General features: G+C 43.4%; 1 protein-coding gene across 10 annotated transcripts in view; it reads right to left on the minus strand.

Moving 5' to 3' along the window:
* SLIT2 (slit guidance ligand 2) overlaps positions 1-20,790 on the minus strand; it is a 715,126-nt gene that overhangs the window by 221,971 nt on the left and 472,365 nt on the right. For 4 of the 10 annotated variants that reach the window (XM_069631891.1, XM_069631894.1, XM_069631893.1 and 1 more), the window contains exons 11-17: positions 19,123-19,194; positions 16,264-16,335; positions 14,044-14,187; positions 13,697-13,860; positions 12,585-12,608; positions 6,887-6,904; positions 5,713-5,863 (exon numbers count right to left, since the gene is read on the minus strand). In XM_069631891.1, coding sequence (XP_069487992.1) covers positions 5,713-5,863; positions 6,887-6,904; positions 12,585-12,608; positions 13,697-13,860; positions 14,044-14,187; positions 16,264-16,335; positions 19,123-19,194 — 645 coding nt within the window. The remainder of the gene's footprint in view (positions 1-5,712; positions 5,864-6,886; positions 6,905-12,584; positions 12,609-13,696; positions 13,861-14,043; positions 14,188-16,263; positions 16,336-19,122; positions 19,195-20,790) is intronic. The other 6 variants (XM_069631898.1, XM_069631896.1, XM_069631892.1 and 3 more) reach the window with 2 other exon arrangements.

A 20,790-nucleotide genomic window follows, 5' to 3' on the forward strand; every position in this document is an offset into this window, starting at 1 on the left:
TTGGCCTTGGACGTCTGCTTGCATTCACAGTGATTTGGTAATATGATATTAACGATACATATGGTGATCCATCCTTGTATGAAATTGATATCACTTTAAAGTGATATTCTAACCATGTTTTCTGTAGTGTATTCACAAACAATGCTATGTGATGCCACTTTCTGTTTTGTTGTGGGGTGAACGGTTGTGTTCCATAGCTTTCTGTGATGTCACTTCGGGGTGGTGTCAAATGACATTACTTCCTGTGATGTCACAAGAGGTCAAGGGGCGTGTGATGTCACTCCTGCTACCCATGGCATTTTGGTGAAATGACGTCCCTGGGGCCCCTGCTTGGCGGCTGTGCATCCCCACCTTTGGGATTCGCCCGTCCCAGGCACTTAGCCTGAGGCCTGCTCCTTGGCTTCCCTTGGTACTTCCCTCCCGGGCCACTACCAGCACTTGTCCTTTCCTCGCCCCGCCCCACCCTTCCCCATCTCCTGCACTTCTCTTCGCTGCACTTGCACATGCAAATGCCACTAAACCCAGTAGGACCATGACTGTATATTTACTGTTTGCCAATGTTATTCATTCCCCCATTTCCCTCCCCATTTAGCCTTATGGTGCCTCGAAACACAATTCTGTTGTATGGGCGCCTAAGAAATGCTTAATAAATATATAAATGACAATTGGTGATTTTGTAAGTAAGCGTGGGAGTGCAAGAGCGTTAAGGACTTTCCAGGTTTCTTGGTGAAGGTGAACAAGTACTATGGAAAATGTGCCTGCAAAAGAAACAATGTTAGAGTATTGCTGCAGTTGTATATTTTGTTCTATGTTTGTGAGTGTCTATGTTTATAACTCAACATATAATATATTGCATAAATATTACAAATATTAGTATAAACATCTGTAACCAAATACAATAAGGTCATTTCGAGTCAGTGGAGAGGTTGGAGGACTGGTGTTGAAGGTGTAGGTTTAGTGAATAATGGATTTATGTTTTACTTTCTAGGTTTATGAGGCAGTGTACAGACAAAACACTGTTAGCCTATCACAGCAATGCATTTATGGATATTTCAACTGTGCATTCATTAATTGGAGGACACATTTGAACGTTTCAAGAAATCCCATCTGAAACACAAAAGAAAACTAAAATATAGACCTAAAAATAATATCAATCTTCAATTAGGCATAATACACAAAAATGACAACCTTCCCTTCATACACTTATTGGGATATACAAGGAACCTGCGCCACACTATTGAGAAACGGAAGAATTTGGTTTCTCACTATTTCACAGTTGATTGAAATCAGGCAAAAGCCAACTATGCTCAATGGTTTTTGAGTCCGCACGTAAGGTGTGTTCTGTTCATCCTAAAGGTGGTTTACCCACACCCACTGTACCAAGCCGACGTACAGTTGTAAATGGCCATCACCCGATTGTTCTTTATCCCTGTGAGGACAGATCTCAGGGCGAGCTTAGCCATTTCCTGTTGTTCTGCTATTGTGTACTTTTAGGACAAGGCTTTTCATTCTGCTATTAAAGAAGAACAACTGTAGACTAATAGTCGATGCAAGGAAATACTTGTGTCCTGTGCCAGACAAACAAGCTGCCTACTGTGTAGACGCCTTCAATGAAGGAACTCTATCACTGAATGATGACTCTCGTCAGAATAATTAGCATTGCTTTCTATATAATATTTTTGGTTTCATCACTGCTATTTTCTTTGTATAATTGTTTTAATTTGTATAGTATTGACACTCTATTAGGATGGTGTTAACCTTCAAAATAAAGACCTACTAATAATGAATTACATGGCCTGCGGTAGCGGCCATGTAGTTATGGTTAAGTTGCTCATCTCATAGGAAAAGCACTTTTTGGGCGGCTTATAACTTTGCTCCCCTTGGGCGAATCCACACCAAACTTTGCAAAAAAAGTCTATGGCCCACTCTGATTTTTTTTGCAAAGTTTGGTGAGGTTTGGTCCGGGGGGGGGGGCAAAGTCAAAGTTATAGGGGGGGGGTCCCAAAGTGTATTTTTTTCCCAGAGATTGAATGGGGGAAAAGTTTTGCTCATGCCTACAGCCCAAACCGCTGGACGGATTTTCACCAAATTTGTGGTAGGTGCAGCGGCTTGGTCCCGAAAATGTGCTTTTGTAAATTTGGTGAAAATCCATCCAGTAGTTTCTTTTAAAATGACCAAAAAGTAGGTCACAAAAAATGTGTGATATCTATGTCCGCTCCGCTGACACACTTCCCTGTTCGCTCCGCGGACAGGACACCGATTGGTTAATCGGCTAACGTCATGTCCGCGGACATGCGACGTGTTCGCTGATTGGATGGTGAAGAGCGTGACGTGCGTCTGATTTTTGGAAACGCCCGCCATCTTGGATTTGCGGACATCGGCCGGTGTCCGCGGACATCGCAGTAAAAACATATTAAAAAACAGAACATTGCACTTGTCAAACTTAGCAAATAATCTCTGGGGATGTAGGGGTGATGAGGATGGGATGGGATATGGCTGCAAGAAACAAAAAAACAGGTGTTTTTTGCTGCAAAAGTCCGCAAACAGTCTGGATGTTCGTGAACAGTCCTGTAAAGTTCGCGAACACCTCAGCATTACAGGGTTGGTGAAATGCAGTTCTTGGGTCGCTTATAACTTTGACAACACTTAATGGAACTGCATGAAATTTTGCATATTGTATATTCCTAACCTGATTCTAAGTAAGTGTGCAAAGTTTGGTGGGATTCTGTCATGAGGGGGCAAAATTAGAGGGTGGGTCCCAAAATAATGTAAAGGCTTATAAATGAGGTGTCATTTGACGAAATCTACACTTCATTTGGCAAACTGATGATAGATCTAGATATACATGTTTTTGCAAAGTTTGGTGGGATTCTGTCAAGAGGGAGCAAAATTAGAGGGGGGTCCCAAAATATTGTAAAGACTTATAAATGTGGTGCCATTTGACAAATCTACACAAAGGTTTGCAAAAAATGTATAGATCTAGATATAGATGTTTTCGTAAAGTCTGATTGGATTTTGTCAAGTGGGGCTATGTTATATGAGGATTGTGTGTGCATACATTTGAAAAAATAAAACATGGGTGGATTTCCAGCAAGCTTGCGTAATGAGTATTGGCAAGGACCTACAAGCATGGTTTTGCAAATGTGCCAGTGTTTTATTATTTGATAAGTGTCATAGTGTAGCTACAAAAAATAGCGGTATACCTTAAGTGACTGAGGGGTAGCCTGTGGCCATGGGCAGTGGCCGGATTGTCCGGGTCATGGAATAAGGTCATGATCCGGACAATCTGGCTACTGGCCATGACCCCAAGGGACAAAACATAGGATTAAAGTGGCCATGTCCACCTGGGACTGGCTTTGTGGTAAGGTTATTTGAAATTAGGATAGATCTGAAAGGGAAGAAAAATGTGCTTGTGGTACTATGGTCATAGGGTTCTCTTTTTGACTTCTACAGGCTGCCATGGAAAGCGAAGATGGGCCCTGTATGGAACCCTCGCCTTCCTTTCCATGGAGGCGTCCCGGTGTAGGAAGAAAAATCCTCTTTTTTAGCACCCCGGTTTATCGCCTTGGGAACCTAGGATGCTAATGGACTTCATCCCCCATTTCAGGGGCTGGAATGGGGAGATAATGGTCCAGAGACCTCGTTATCCAACCTTGCTTCGCTTGGGCTGATAATTTGGGCTGCTGGGCCGGTATCCACCATTCCAGTCCCTGGAACGGAGGATGAACACCACAATATTTCCATTAGCATAACAAAATGCAAATGGAAATGTTGGAAAATCTTATTAAGTAGATGGAGTCTATACAATTTTTTTTTAGTTGTATTTTTTAACTGTGAAATGTGGTTCCTAACGGAATATGTCTTTTGTTGTTTTTGGATGTATTTTTTTGGCAGGAGAGCTAAGAATGAAAGGTGGGTAGGGAAATGGGTGAAGAGGAACCAAACACTAATATGAAGGGGTAGGTGGACAAGGAAAATGCTGCACGTTTATTATTTCTAAGGTAGGGGGCAGTGTTTCTCATGCTCCTTTATTTCAGCAGTGGTGGTGGCCCTTGGGGAGGAGGGATGGCATTAGCTGATACCATTTTAAGATAAATAGCAGTTTTGCTAAAAGTATGTACTGTGCACTAGATTGTTAATGGATAATGAGTAGTAATAAGTGTTGGAGCTCTGCAAGGGAAATTTTGAATTTGAAAGTTCCTAGATCAGTAGAAAATGCAGTCCGCGAAGCAGAGATCTTATCGTCAGTGCGGACGGGTTCTCAGACACGTCATCATGCCGCGAGCCAGCCTATGGTCATGTGGCACTGTCTGGAAGGTCCGCTATGAAGTCAGATGTTCGCAGACGTCTACGGATGCAAAACTAGTTGAATCAGTTGCAAAAAGTGTATAGAAGTGTTAAAAATGATTCCAGAAGGTGGGAAATGGCGAGTTTTAAGGTGACACTTTGTAGCTGGGAAAAAAATATTGCTATATTGGGTAAGTATGATATTAGTAAGTTGTAGGAAAATAGAATGCACTGGTAAAAACCCATGAAATTCACTGAAAAGACTTTGTTAAAGGGGCGTTATGGTTAAGTTGCAGTAATAAAAATCTATGAAATTCAATGAAAAAACTTTCTTAAAGGGACATTATGGTTATGTTGGACTAATAAAAACCTATGAAATTCAAAGAAAATACTTTGTTAAAGGGACGTTATGGTTTCAAGTAAAATCGAAAAACCTCAGAAATTCGCCAGTTATGGTAAGCTAAACAACCATAACTCGCGCCACCACCGTGCATGCTAAGAATAACACCCAGGACATCAAAGATGACATCACAAATGTCATTGATGACATCACTGATGAAATCACATGTGAAATACATTTTGATGAAAAGTTTAGGTGTTCAGTTTATATACAACATATTAAGATAATGCTAAACCTTTGCGTGCAAATGAAGCAATGTACAATAACAAGTAACACGTGTTGGCACCTGCACCGAGGTTCCTTTATTTTCTCAAGCATTCTCCTTATGGATAATGACAATTAGTGCATAGCTTTAGAGGTACAGGGGTGGCGGTCTCCAGCCTATCACAAGGCTCAGAACAGGTATTTTACCACATGGTAAAACACCTGCTCTTAGCCTCCTCGGAATCTTCCCCACCAGTACTGAGGTAAGTGTGCCCCACATCAACTTTCCCCTTCCTCATACTTCGACCTCCAACTCCAATTTTCACATCCCCTACCTGCCTGCATTCCATCCCTACTTACCTTACACTCCTTCATCCCTCGCTGGTGCTGGGAACACCCTGTGTTACCAGCGCAGCTCCGTCATGGCAAAGGCTGCCATGGAAATTGAGAAGGGACCACTCAAGATGTGTCGTTTCGTTCTACCTATTCCATGGTGGCCATCTTGTTTTGTAGGTTTTTCTCAAGTTGAGAAACAGCAAACTCGCTGTTTCTCAACTCGGAAAAAAACAGATATTCGTAGCCCATTACAATGTGCCGGAATACTAATAGCAATACACCCCTCCGGGTGGGGGCATTAGCAGGGCAGAAAATGTCCTGGGCTAACGTTAAAGCCCAAACGAAATGCCCCTAGGTCGGGGTTTATTGCTTAAATATTGACCTTATAACTCCAAACCCTAGGTTCCAGCTTTGAATTCAGTGTCCTGCTTAAAAGGGATAACACTTGGCGTGGCAGGTTACTTGAGGAAGTTGTATGAACTTACAGTTCTGCAGTATACTGCGGAATGTGATCTGGGATTTTCGTTAGTTTTTGATTGGAGCAGTCCACTGTTGTCCCTTCACAGCGGCATTTTTCAGGACAAGCCAGATCAGCAAAACAGTCTCCACTTAGTTTAGATCGGTAATCCTCAGTGCCTGTGGAGGAATAAAGTAAAAACAGAAACATTTGAGTTCATAAGGTGGGAGGGCATTGTCCACATGGAACCAAAACAGGTAACAAAGTTGTAATGGCGACACCTAAGGAAGGTTTGGTAGAATTACTGGAATCACACAATATATCTTAGACAAACAGGGTTAAACGGGGAAAAACAGTTCCTTGAAAAAAATGGCCCAGTTCACATGATGGTATATCAAAAGCTTTTCACAGCTGCACCTGCTGCTGGTCCTGGTCGACCCAATGTGCAAAATGACACAGTGGGCACGTATTGCTTTGCAAGCAAATAATGCAACTTTAGATTATGCTTTAAATACTGTGGATCTGCAGGCATCTCTCCATCACAACTTCGGCTGTTACAATTTGTTTTTTATTAAAGGATTATCATGAATTTCCTGTGTTCTTAAAGTCCCTCCACTTGACAGCAGTTCCACATTAGTCTTTATTTTTAGAGATATATGATCCGATTCAAAGTCTTAGCTTGCTTGTAAAACATTTTAAGTCGCGTTAAATGTCAGCAGTTTGCCAAGCTGTAGAAAGCTGCGGGACGTTCCATGGTGCTTGACAGAACCATGTTTTACTCATACCTTACAATCACATGGTTAGATCAAGCACAAGAGAAAATCTCACTCAGTTACCACAAGAGGATCCACTAGGCCATGGGTACCATCAAAGGAAAAAGAGGAAGGAGGAAGTGAGAGTTGAAGGGTTTCTTCAGGTTTAATACCGGTGGTGTAGAATCTGACAATCAGAAAGCGCAAAGCCGCAGGGGTACAATTCTGACTGCCATTTCCCCCAACTTGGACAACATGGAGGATTGCTTAAGACACATCATGGGCAACACACGACTCAGGGAACAGAGAAAAGGTTTCATGGGTACAGATGACATCACATTTGACTATCGGCTTCGTCTGAGACAAAGATGGATGGGTGGGATTGGTAGATGATACATCAGAGCAGGAAGGAATACAATGCCGTAGACTCAGACGCTGGACATTACTCACATCCTGTGTGGTGCACTCCTAAAAAGCAAAGAAAGCCAAGAAAGAAGAGAAGACAGAGCATTCCCCATTAAAGAAAAACACAGGACACACAAAAAGCTGAATGAATGCTCCAAAACACTTTCAATGGAATTACAACCAGCAGCATTTGGGCCCAGACATCCTATTTATAGACGTGGAATGTTATAATGTATGCATTCCGTTTACCTTTCCTTCTACTGATGCCCTTTTCCTTCTACTGATGTATGGACAATTGGTATGTAATCATTATAAGTGTGGTTGTCACTGAAACTGAAACAAATGTTGTTAGCATCACTACGGATCCATGGGTCCTCAAGATCTGAATCCAGTTATCAATTCAATGCTTCCAATAGGAGTAAGCCTTAGGGAACCTTTCTTTAGATGCTGTGTATGAATGGAGGTGGCGGGATAGTGACATCACATAGGCTAAGGGAACACTGAAATTCTGACTTTGTGAGGCCATCCAGCGGGTTCCTGTGTATCAACCCACTCTCAAGCGACTAGGTTTGAACTGACGGATCAATGTTATGCTCAGCTTCTTAGTCTAGGTCTAAATATGGTGACAAGAAGTGCACGCTTTACTAGTAAGGGGGTGAATTAAGAGGCATGAAATTGTTGATTAAGAAAAATAAAATATTTAAAACATTGCTTCCAACATGTAGCAGGACAGGGGAAGACAATGATCAATGATCTAAGGTGGTGTATTTTATAAAAAGGGATAAATCAATGCTTGTCGCGCACATTGATCCCGATCAAGGGCACATACTCCACCCTTATTGTTACGCTCATGTTGAACAAAAAATCTGCATACACTATAGCTCAATTTGATGAGAACTGTGTGTCCTGGCTTGTATTGGCTGTGCCCTTTCATAAATATATTAAGGCTCATTTTGCACTGTACTGTAAGACTTGAGCATTTAAATTACAATAATAGAGTAACTCTCGCTGGAACCAATGCAGAACCACTCTGCCATGCGGGTGCTGCGGGGCAGTCAACGCTGTGCGTGGAAGATTTTTATGAGCTAGCACAAGGCAGAGATTCTGGTCAGTGCAGAGTTTTATTAGTGCTATAACCCTTAGTCTTCTAAAATGCCTTTGTAGAAATGCTGCCAGTGCAGTTTAAGTGTCTCAGAGCCAAGGTCTTAGAAAGCTATAAAACTGTGCAGCATCAATGCGCTGCTGAGGAAAGGCAGTATTTTACTGCGGATCCTTCAGGCAAGACTTGAACGAGAGAGATATTTAATAAATGGTTTGTGAAAATCAGCGATAGAAAAAACACAAAATCATTCCTAATGTGAGCACTGAATGGCCACTGCTACATATTCTGGGCACTGTGAGGTTAATCCTCAAGTCAGGCAAAATACACATATATTCCTGTAAGTTTATTGAAAGTAGGCTTGACCAATGTATCCTTCACTCTGCCTTCAAAGCACCTTCCAATTGGTATGGCGACTGCCCATCAAGATATTTCTCAATTGCCTGCAATAATGTCCAAATTCAGCACATTGATTTAGGTCTACAAGCATGTGTGTGGAGAACTGTGGAATTCAGGCGAGAAGCAGAACAAGGTAGGTGGCAGTATGGAAGGGAAGTAGCGTATCCCACAATCAACCACTGTGGAAAGTGGACATTAAACCGACTGTACACCAGGTCTAAGTGAAAAATTATTTTTAATGAAACACCATGTCACAATTTGTCATATTGTATACCTATTTCCAATCAATTCATTTGTGTTTCTGCATGTGTATGTCTTGTTTTTTGTATAGCGCAAACCTAGTTATGAAGTAATAGAGCACTGCATAAAATTGTGAGCTGAGGATAAACATGCGATAGGAAAAACATCTATTCTTCTGTCCATTTCTGATTCAAGGTAAGCAACATACAGAACTCCAACCTGATGCAACATGGCTTGATTGTGTGCATATTTCCACGTAGTGAGGTTGGCAATGAAGCCTATATATATATATATATATTTTTTTTTAATGGTAATGACAATGACTGTAAAGATTCAGTAATGGAGCTATGCCTTCCCGCTCACATGCAGAGGGTGGTGGGTCGGGGGGGGCTTTAAGATGCCTTTGACTTCCACAAGAGGATTCCTAGGAACCAGCCAAATCAAGTCACATCAGACGAATTGGATTGGCCTGATACTACTATTCTCAGGAGTGGTCACTACTGTCGACAGCGTGGGCCTGCTAATCATTTTAATGCATGGCCCGCGATCTCAAAAATAATTATTTCTACTGTTCGACTTACATTTTTTGCTTCAGTTTAAATCGTTTTTTTCTATAACTATATTAAGTTTATTTCCACAAAAATAGCTCCATGTTTGAAAAAACATTCATTGACTGTGGGTGAAATGCTATGGTCATGCAGTGTTCTGAAGCGCACATAATCAACAACCACTGTATTTGTTTGATGCGTGGCATTAAGCATGCAGGTGACCTACTGCAAAAACAGGAAATACTCTTATGAGCACTTGAGTGGTTCACCCATCTCCAAAAATACGAATTCAAACCTCACTTTAAAGACAACATACATTTGAAGCACACTCAAGAAACTATTAAACATTCTGCTTTATTAACAAAATGTGAACTCTTTGGGCAGTAGGATAATCTGAAATTGGATGGCTCGAGCTCATGGATGGCATAATTTTTCTTTGCAGAACCTACAATGCCAGGAGTTGCTCTGTGAAGACATTTCAGAGCTTGACAGCATTCTCTACTCAAGAGAGCCGAGTAGGACGGCGCACGGACCAATGCTGACTCGGCGGTGACATGGCTAGATATTGGCACTTTCACTCCCATTCACTGCTCCAGTTAGCCCAGACTCTTCTTAGATTTATGAGTTTCAAATAGTTGGTTACTTTGGCTTTGCAGCTCAACTTGATTTCAGACAAGCATCCAATTCCTGGGATAAAGTAGAAAACTAAATCCGCCTCAAAGAGTTCTCAGTCTGGATCCCATTGAGGGTCTGCCCTGCCTCTGGAAATCACAGAACGGTTCCCTTGGGACCAGGTTGCACAGTTCAAGAGTTGCATTGGATAATCGAGGGATGGAGCAGATGACACAGCAAGAAGTGCTCTAACCTACCAATGCTGTTCGGTAGCACTGCAAACATAAGGGTGCTGGAGGGTAGGTGCCCATACATCTCCATAGGTAGCAGGGTGTCTAGATGAAGGCAAATGCTAACCCTTGCATACGAACAAGCACAGGGGTGAAGCCAGATATCTGCCAGGGGGGCCAAGAATATGCCATTCCTTCCTGCATTGATCCAACGAAGTTATCTACAATTGCTGTGTACCACTCAGAAGACTGTCCAACTGCCCACTGCTTCTGTAGAGATTATGTTGTGGGAGGAACTCTTACAGGGAAATTTGAATAGAGATTGTTGACATTTCTAAGCCCCTAAAGGTGCATTGCCAAGAAGCTAGGAATAAAACAGGACATCACCTCAGTAGGTCCCTTTTGGTTTCTTCCAAATTAAATTCCACACCCTGATGTAGAGCTAAGACACTGGGGAGAATGAATAATTAGAGGCACTCCGGGCGCAGTTCCTCAGTAGGGAAACACAACAGAAGTCCTCTATGCTCAAAAACAAAGTGAAAACAGTTTTGACAGAGAGGTGGTCTCTCAGGCAAGAGGATAAACGACCCCCTGTCTTGCTCCAACCCCACACATACAATAAAACAATGCCAGGGCTGTAAAATTAAAGGAGAGGGTTTTAAATGCAAGTGCAGTGCCACCTAGGGAAATCAGATATAAATACTGCAAATAATTTCAATTGAAGATAGGGCTGCCATCACCTCGGATTTCCTAAACGGACCCCCAAGTAGCCATTATTCAAACAGTGGGGTGCAGCAACCCGTAGTTAAAGGGGAGAAGCCAAATCACGTGTGTCGAAAATAGAAACATTTGAACCGATTTACAGGGACAGATTAAATTGTCACATTCAGATTGCATCATTGGCGTTCATGACACACACAACTGGCAGGCTGGCTGCTTGGAAATATGGACTTCCTAGAAACATACAGAGAAGGTATAAGCAGAGAATGTATAAGCAGAGGAATGCAGACAATACCAGTAAAGCAGAATGGACATTCACAGAAGCAAATATGAAGATTATTTTAGCTGACCACAGATTTGGGTTATGACTTCTTTGGGGTCTGTTTGAGTAAAGAATGCACTACAAAGGTATAAAATTAGAACTATTACCATTTGCATATCAAAACTACAGCAAGCACATTCCTAAATCCTAGTAAGATTTGTCAAACAGCTAGATGAGACCACATCACAAACATTACCGACAAAGTGAATTAAAACACAAACAAACAACATCAAATACCTCAGCACGCAACATCCCCAGAATCTGTTGCCATGAAAGGTGTGTGTCAGTGGGTGTAAAAATCAAGTTCTCAGCTGCAGGTTTTTAGGTACAATAAAATCCCAAGTGTATCAGAATCATATTGATTTGCTGTAGAATTAATAATCTTGTGTATTGTGGGTGGTGGGGGCTGATCAATTGGTGCCAGACACCTTTATTATTATTATAATTTCGTTTTAGAGACCATTGTCTGAATCAGTATCTGCTGTGGGATATGCACCACTACATTTACTTTCGATGATAATAACACTCTTTCGAAATACACTTGACTGAGAAGAGCAAGCAGTGGATCCTAATGAACACCCAATTTCATTTACTATCCCTATTCCAGGTTGTTTGAGGAAATCAGAATGTATTTGAAAAACAAGTAAAGTAAAACTGAATTAAAGGATGTGTCAGCTTTCACATATCACCTAGTTAATAAAACTCTCCCTTGTCTCTTATGACCCAAAATAGATTCCTTTAAAATAAATGCAATGATTCTAAGGGGAGACGAGCTTCTTTGCCCCACGGCATCTATTGCGTTCATAAAGGCATTGATAGTAAAAGCACAAGGTATTTACCATCTGGTTCATGGACCTCCAATCTAAAGCAGAAAAGGTCAGCAGGCATAGCTCAGAGATCAAGTGAACCTGTTTCTGCTAATGCACATTGAAATACAAAAGAGACCGCATAACCACACAATGTATGCATTATTCAGCTTCGCTCTCATTCCTATTTGTGAAGGACAGCATGGCACAAGGATGAACCAATTTGCACAAATCCTGGTCTGGAGAAATAAAATGTATCATGAGGGCAGAGATGTGCCTGAGGAGTGTAAAGCAATAGTACACATGCTTTCCAAGTATTTCAGAAGGCAAAGAACCCACCAAATTGTGTCAAACATTGTCACTGTTTTAAACATGTATGTTGAAGTCTGATCAACCTTTTGACATTGTAGCGCTTCAGGTCCAGTGGGTTTCAAAGCAGTGTACTTGACGTTTACACTACTGCCATCAAGATTGCTAAAGGGAGAGGTAGCAAGAGAAATGCTTTGGCTCGGCGGAGAAAGGTTTACGTTAACACATTCACATACATACTACCAAAAAATACACACATGGAGATGGGCTACATGCCACGCCCCACAAGTCCAGAAACAGAAAGCTACCAGTAATCTGAAAAGGACGTGGGCCACCACGAAAGATCAGCCCTACACCCTACAAATAGACATGCAGTGCTTCTCCTGGGCACTAGGAGGCAGTGGGCCACTTCTCAGGGTTAGGCTGCCTCCGGAGCTAGGACCACTGAGCGAACCTACCTGGAATGAAATACTGTTCTTGTGCTACATCAAAAGAAAAGGAGAGAAAAAACACAGAAAAGATGGGCCAAGATGTCAGCAAGCAGATGAGCTTGATTAGGCTAAGAGTTTATCACAGACAAATGAACAAACACAAATATGGGCGTGAAGCAGGAGCTGGCGTGAAGCAAACAGTCTGTCTGTTTATAGAGACTTCTGGACAATGGGCAGAAAATGATCTTTGTGCTCAAACTAGAATCAGCAGGACTATGGGCCTCATTAGGACTCTGGCGACTGCGGAATGAACGGTGCCGGTAAGGGACCGGCACCGTTCATTCCGGGCCACCCTATTACGAGGTCGGCAGCGGGTCCTGCTAAGGAATGCCTGGTCAGACCAGGCGTCTTTAGTGGGACCCGCTAGCAGACCTGGATGATAACAACGGCCCCTTCATTAACAGGCCCGTTGTTAGCATCCTCCCCATTCCCATTGAGCCCGTTCGAACTCAAATGGGAATGGGGATTAATTTTTACCGGAACACAGAAAAGGGCAATTATCGGGTCCGCCAAGGTCGGCATGACCCGATTATTGCCCTTTTCTGGGCTCTGGTAAAAAATCATTACCGGCGGCAGCCCTGCCCTTACTAAGGGCACGGCTACCGCCAGGGTGGTGATGAGGCCCTATGTGTAGCCCTGGAACAGCTGGAAACACTATGACAGCAAATGTTTGGGAACAATACGAGTGGGAAACAGTACATTATTCAGAAACGTAAACAGTGTATTTAACAATCTGGTAAGGGGCTTCGGCTAACGCACGTAACACGGTTCCATGAGTAGCCAAAAACAGGGGAGCAAAAAGAAGCGTTGAAATAAAAGGACTTCCAGGCACCAGACAGCCCTACCCACTCCACTGTTCAATGTAGTCACTAGTGTGTGCCAGCTCTACCCACAGTGAAGGCCGCATGAACAAACAGCCTGCCTCCCCTGATGCCTCCCCTCTCTCAATGGCACAACAACAAAGCCGGTTCTGGGCCCGCTTAATAATTCAGGGGCAAGCCAGCTGCTTTCTTCAGGACTTCTATGACCACTGTTTTTGGCAACAAAAGAAGAAATAGCAGCCGAACTAAGCAAATTACCTGAGCAGCGGAATTTCTTGCTTTTGATCTGGCCGATCCTTTTGTTGGCCAGACGCCGGGGGCTGGTGCAGCGGGCACCGCTGGTCTCAATGGGGTTTGTGTGCAGATAATCCGCCAGCCACTTCAGATGGCAGTCACAGATAAATGGGTTCTGGGCCAAATGCCTTTCAGGAAGGAAGGGAAATAATTGGACATATTATTTGCAAGTGACCTGGCGTTTTTCACAGCATTAGAAGGCTTTAGAGCTGAAATGCACACAGGATGAAATCACAAGAACACAGCAGTGCCCTAGTCCACCCCCGCTAGCCATCCCGCCAAGAGACTAAAATAACAGGAAAAATACATACAGGGTCTGGATGGCACGCAGTGGCGAAAAGGTGCCCTTTGCAATGGTCTGAAGCTTGTTATCATATAAGGAGAGGAGGTTCAAGTTGTGCAGATCCTGGAATGCATCTACTCGCAGGCAATTTAATTTGTTGGCATTTAATAACCTGGTGAAGCAATGAAAAAGAGCAAAAGGTTAGTGATAGAGTACCCCTGAAAATGGCGCATTCGCATCTTTGCACAAAAGACTAATATCATGCAGACCCCTAGGCTGGGATACAGTGACTGTGGTAGGTGAGGCAGAGCTGGAGCTGCCAGTATGGACAAGGTGTGTCAGCGGAGGCTCCTAACTACATTGGCAAAGTGCAGATGCAATGTGAGTTTACAGCAGCCATATGGACTTAGTCTTGCGTATATGCGAAAACCCATGACTGCACTAAGTGGATAATGTCTGTACCAGGTTTGGTAGCTATGAACGCTCTCTTGATTCACTTAAGTTCTATAAATCTCATAAACTACAACTAGGGAGTGTACGGCTATGGAACGCAAGGCTTTCACCCATTGAATCCATGGTGCAAGTCAAAATAATCAAAAGAAGAAATATCAGAAGACCTAAGCAATGAGAACTCAAAGGGAAGGCCAATACCCGCGGCTTCTGCAGCACTGTGTATGGATGTCCTCCTTACAGGTTTTTTATGGTGAAATGGCCACTGCATGGGGATGACCCTCAAATCATCTTTCTTGATCTGAATATTTTTTTTACTTTGAGACATTCTTTTTGTGATAATTGGTCTCTTGCTCAAACTAGATGATGGACCTACCAGAACATTCCAATCGCAGAACGTAGGCATTTTGCTTTCAATACCCACAGTTATTTGATCAACACTGGTTGTTGTGGTAAATAATGAAGCAATAAACCAAGAGTTGGGCAGGAATTGCTGGTCAAGTAATGGCCTGCGACCTGTGTTACAGCCCTCATTGGAACAGAGCCATTAATGTGGGACCCGGAGCCAATGTCTGACTGGTCATTCCCACACAGTGGGAGGGGTTTATATGATTTCCCAGGTGCTAATAGATCGTTTTTTAAGCTGAGAAACGTCGCTGTGGCAGATTTGCAACTTTAAAACACTACAGTGCAAAATGGCATTCAAGGAATAATGGAGAACGGGACTACAGGGAGTCGATTCTGACTTTCCATGATGGCCACTGCCACAGCGTGAAAGAGATGGGAGAGAAAGCTAGGTGGATGGCATGCAACAGGGGAGGCAGACACAGATATGTGGGGCTTAGCCTAGGGGAATCAGGAAGTGATGAGGGGGAGAAGAGGGCATGGGGCAAAGGCTTTTGCCCAGAAGGAAAGATGGTGGCCTCGTGCTGCTCAGGACGCTTGGAATGTGGGCAATACCATGAGATGAAGCCCACCTTCAGATCTTCCTGATTGGCTGGGAGCAACCATTACATCAGCTCCCGGGTGCTGATACAGGTGACTACCTGCCAGGGAAACCACGGTTCACAGGAAGAATCCCCAGCGGTGGGGGTGAATGTGCACCGAGTAGATGCATTTGGGCACAGGGGCAATCAGCACAGACAGAATATAGAGTTTTCACACACTGAGGCGGCACAGTTCAAACTTATCTGGACAAAATATATCATACACAATTCTGAAAAAGCAAGTTCAGAGTGATCAGGTAGTGTGTGGTATCTCACTGAAGGGGAAACATCAATTGCATGCGCTACTTTACTGCCCATGTATGTGTCCTGGATTCGTAAGGAATAGAAAAATGTAGACAGGAAATGGCCCCACGATTTTGAATGAACTTTTTCATCAGGTGTGTATAACTAACACGATTCACGCGCTTTCCAATCTGGGTGCAATTTCTCTCTCTTGAACCTTTGTTAAAGGTCGTGACCGCTTGCTAGAGCTGCCCTCTTGACAAGGTCCGGGTCAGAAATTGGAGGACTTTGAGGTTGCATGTGTTTTTCATTCGCATAATCTTATATGACAAGACAAAATCTTTCAAATGCGATGCTAGAGGCAGTTTATGGTATGTTTGCCCAAAACGCATGCAAGCACATGTAATGAAATGTATCTGCACTGTTAACCTAAACATGGAAAGCTTTGCATTTCTTGGTCAGCCCGTTAAATCATGGGTTCCCTGCACTCATTTGTATCTCCCCTTTCATGGAGCTGCCAGGCACCTTCTGGTGTTCAGTGAGGGGGTCACGCAACAGCAAGTACTTACAACAACTGGAGAGAGAAAAGCCCCTCAAACAGACTTTTGGGAAGTTCCGTGATTTTGTTTCCATAAAGAACACTGCAAAAAAGGAAAGAAGCTAATTAACAAGATCAGAAACATATGCAAACGTCAGTTGTTACATCAGTATTTCGGCGAGGCGGTACATATATGCATTGACATCTCCCTGCAAAACAAGTTGTGGCACTTGGTTGAATTGTTCCACAGCAAATCCCATTTAATTTTGACTGATTCCTTCCTGTTGAAGTGGAGTGAACGTATGCAGAGATCCGACCCTTCTCACACAATGCTGACGGTGCTGTCTTGGGACGGCTTACGCGTTATGCTATGTTTGCTGAACACTGCCAGTCCAAGGAGGCGTCAGACAAAATACAATTGCTGGCAGGAAGTACAGGGGGATTCAGATATGTCTAAACGTTCTTTGAAATGTTTATGTCTGTTACATCGGTTTGCTACAAATGGCTTCTATCCGCTGCCTCGCTGCCAAGTACTCCAAGTACTATTCCACTCCTTAATGTGTTGGCTTTCGTTGCAGTGTACAGCTGGGGTCGGTGCGTCGACTTAGACCTATTCAGCCCCAAGCAAAGTGCACATTTGCTGTCACCCTTCCCCTAGAATGTGGCTAAATCCTATTTTTGTAGGGTCTAAACTGCACCCGGGGGGGGGGGGGGAAGGGGCTTGTGCTAAGGCACTCTAGACAGCCACCTAGAAATGCCTCATTGTGACAACGGCCTTCACAAGGATTAATTAAGCTGCCTTCGTAAAACCAGAGACCTATGCACAATCGGCATCAAGCACAAACTGTGGTATAGATTACACCAACATCCACTGGATAGGTTTGTGCAACAAAACTCAAAGAAATAACAAAATGTCTATGCACTTAATGAAAAGAGTGCCAGCCTCTTGCTGAATAGAGAACTGAGTGCATCAGGGGCCACTTCGGATTGAATCTTTGTGCCGCTGTGTTAGATTTCTCCACCTGCTGCACAGCACACGAGGCTACACTTCAGCATGCATGTACTCGATTTTTCTGGGCACCGCTTTGGCACAATTTCATGTGAAAGAGCCAGAACATTAACATTGCATAAACTGAGTAAAACCACCATAAAAGACAGGTTGTGTGGCATTCAATTGATGCCAAGCAACCTGACATGACAAATGTTTTTTTTTCTGCCCCAGAAAAGAACACAAGTGATGTGCCAGCAGCATTTAAGTGATGTGCCTGGGAGAATTTAGCGTGGATGAAGGGACGCTGCCCGTCCAGTGCCCCCACATCTGGAAGGGATATTTTCAATACACTGCAATCTATGCAAGGCCTCCATTTCCTATCCCTGCTGTATGGGTATTTTTAGGGGGGGGGGCAGGGAGCGGCGGGTTCGCACTTAAAAAGTCCTTAAAAACTAAGCTTATGCACTGAGACCAAAAATAAGGATCAAACCGATCACACATAGAAAGGTGGGCAAACGTTGCCCATCTCCGGGATTGAGCGCAGCCTATATCTGCAGCCCCCACTAAAGGGGACCCAGAGAGTCTGTGTCCTCACATCCCTCTTTCAGGTGTGCCTCTTGGGGCGTGCTGCATGTGGGCACTGCCCACTTGTGACAATCTCACACACGAGCACTCAATTCCTCTGCATGTTAACGTGGCAATACCTAATCACGAATGCACACCTGCCAAACTAGCTCGCGAGTATGCAATCCCAAAGAGTGCTGCCTGTAGTTTAAAGGTAAAAGGTACTGGTATCACAAAGGAATCTTATCCCTGGTGCTCTGAAGATGCACTCCTGGAGTTCAAAGGAAGAACGGTAGAACATGCAGATAGACAAGTAACCCAGGAGATTAAGAATGAATCCCAATATTCCAGCCATAAAGAGCGATGCTCCGCCCGCTGGACCCATCCTCTCTTAATAAAGACGAAGAACTGGGTCCAAGTGCAAACTCTTTTCAGCATGTACAGAATAAGACACCCCAGGCATGCAAGCAAGCTCCAACTCGGCTCTGCGAAATCTAGGCCCGATGTTCATAAACAGAGATTCTGGCCCTTATTCACAGAGCATTTTCCAATGGGGGTTTGCCATTATAAAAGGCTTCTGTGAATTAGGCCCTCTCTGGTATGAGAATAGGAGTCAAATGGACATAGGTGAAGAGTGTTGGTCTATCGAGTGGCCCTGCATCAACAGACTGTTCAGGCCATTCTTACACCAGACAAACTCCTCCGCTCTGTGCTCCAGTGCATTCTGGTATAATCCACTGTATAAACTGTAAATCGCCATGGTTTATTTTGCAATAAAAGTCAGCGTCTGCTCCCTGCAGCTGTCTTGCTGCATTGGCGAGCACATGAAGTGTCTGTGCAATGCGCTCTACATCTGCTTACCCTGGAAAAAAGTTAGGTCTTCACATTGCATTTATAATGTTACATTTGAATTTTAATATTTAAAAAAATGGTTCTCCTTTATGAATAGGAACATGTATGTTATACTTATTCCTAAGTGAGGAGAGGTTTTTTTGCGAATGTTTAAAACACTTGAACATTGATTGATCCATTTGCAATTGGTGGCAGAATATATAACTGCAGGATGTTAGACACCACAGTGGGTGTAAAGACTTCATTTTAAAATTACAGGGCAGATATGCCTTCCAAAGGTTTATTCCGGTTAAATAACTAATTGATGTATTAAAAAAAAAACACCTGAGGGTTTGGGAGTTTTGGAGGCCTGCCATCTTGATCACCACCCTGTAACTTTTGGAAGGAAAGCAGACACAGATAAATGGGCTCTTTACCTGCAGCCAAAAATACCAAGCATTCCTGGAGAAGGGGCACGCGTGAAATTCTGCAGTTCATACTTACAGCGAGTTCAGGGAACGAAGGCCTTGGAACGCATCAGGCGCCAGCTCGGAGATCTGATTGTTGCTTAAGTCACTACAATTAGAAATGGTATTAAGTATAAATTAATGCAAACCTGTTTTCTGAAAATCGCACATCATGTGCTACCATGCAAAATGAAGTGAAGAGTTACTATGTTTGAGGTGGACAACTTCACATCAAGGGGAAACATACAGACACAACACATATGTTTTGCTACAAAAGAGGTTCACCCACAGACAATTCTATCTAACCATTTTAGCTTTGGCTATTAAGTGGTGCTGAAAGGGCTGCATTTAAGATGAAACATTGTCATGAGAAGTGAAGATAGGAGAGAGGGGCGTTGTGCAGAGGGTCACACAGGCCGTGGGTGTTTGCCTTTCACTCACCCATTGTCTGCCTGTTGGCATGTTAGTCTGTATGGACACTCCCACCCACCACCTACCTCTTCCTGCCTAACCACTATGTGCTTTTAAGGGATGCCAATATTATTTCTAAACAGCCTTATGAAAGCTAATGATTTAACTGCAGTGGCAACGCCGCTCCTCATTTAATATGATAAGGGCTTAACCAAGTGTGCCTTCAGCCATTTGACTTATTAGCAATGTGTTTTTGAGCTAACATCTGTTCCTTGCACTGAATTCATGTTTAAAACCGGCATGGGCAAAGCCAACAGTTTTGGTTCTTGTATAGGCATTTTCCACTTCCCACCCTACCTGAGACTGAGTGATCTGATCTCCATTGTTTCCTCCTCTGGCTGCTTGTAGATCAATTGCTGACAAATTGCCCTCCCTCCCCTGTTGTTAAGATTCCCCACTCCGTTGTTTCGCTACTTCTCTCACCATGTTCTTCCCCTTATGATTTCAAGGAGCTCTAGTTCCCAAAACTAGGTCTGCGCTCAATAAATAACCTAACAATAATAATCATTTGTCAGGCACTGCAATATTATGCTTAGGACCCAAGAGCATTTGCCAGCAGTTCCCAGCATATTGCCAGGTAGTACCATTATAGCAGCGCCTGGAAAATCCCTTTCAAATATCTACACAAATGCCAAAGGTGTTTACAGTTACAGTCAATTAAGTAGAGCAGTGTGTGCTATTTAAAACATGGTTAAGATATGCAGCAACTTGTGTTTTGAGAGTACGCACTCCTAACTGGGACCTCTGAGGTTGAGAGTAGAATCATTGAAATGACATGTCAGCTGCTGATGACAGATATGGCTAAAGCAGCCAGGCATGTGTTTCACTGTCAGTTCTAGGATCCCCACGATCTCAAGGGATCCACAACTGTCTGCCCTCATGCTCCATTAAGACGCCTACACCTGCCAATTGAACATACCTCGCTCCACATGGGTACCAAAGATGTCTGCTAGTCAGTTATGCACTTCATGTAGGAATAGCAGGTGGCAGTGCACTGACAGGAGCCCCTCCACCAGCTACAGAGAAGAGCCATCCTGTCTCCACCATAGCCACAGTATATCATGGTGATAGATTCAAGAATAGGGCATTCTGTCAAAGGCCAGGAGAAGGTCAAGTAGAGCAGTTCGTAGTTGGGGGTGGGAGATAGAAAACAATTGACTGAATCCTTGGTTCTTGGAGGGGGGAGGTGCAATGGTAAGAAGCAACAAAGGGCATTATGAAATCTGACAATGTA

This window comes from Ambystoma mexicanum, chromosome 6q, assembly GCF_040938575.1.
Source record: "Ambystoma mexicanum isolate Mex_15411 chromosome 6q, UKY_AmexF1_1, whole genome shotgun sequence".
NCBI classification, from domain to species: domain Eukaryota; kingdom Metazoa; phylum Chordata; class Amphibia; order Caudata; family Ambystomatidae; genus Ambystoma; species Ambystoma mexicanum.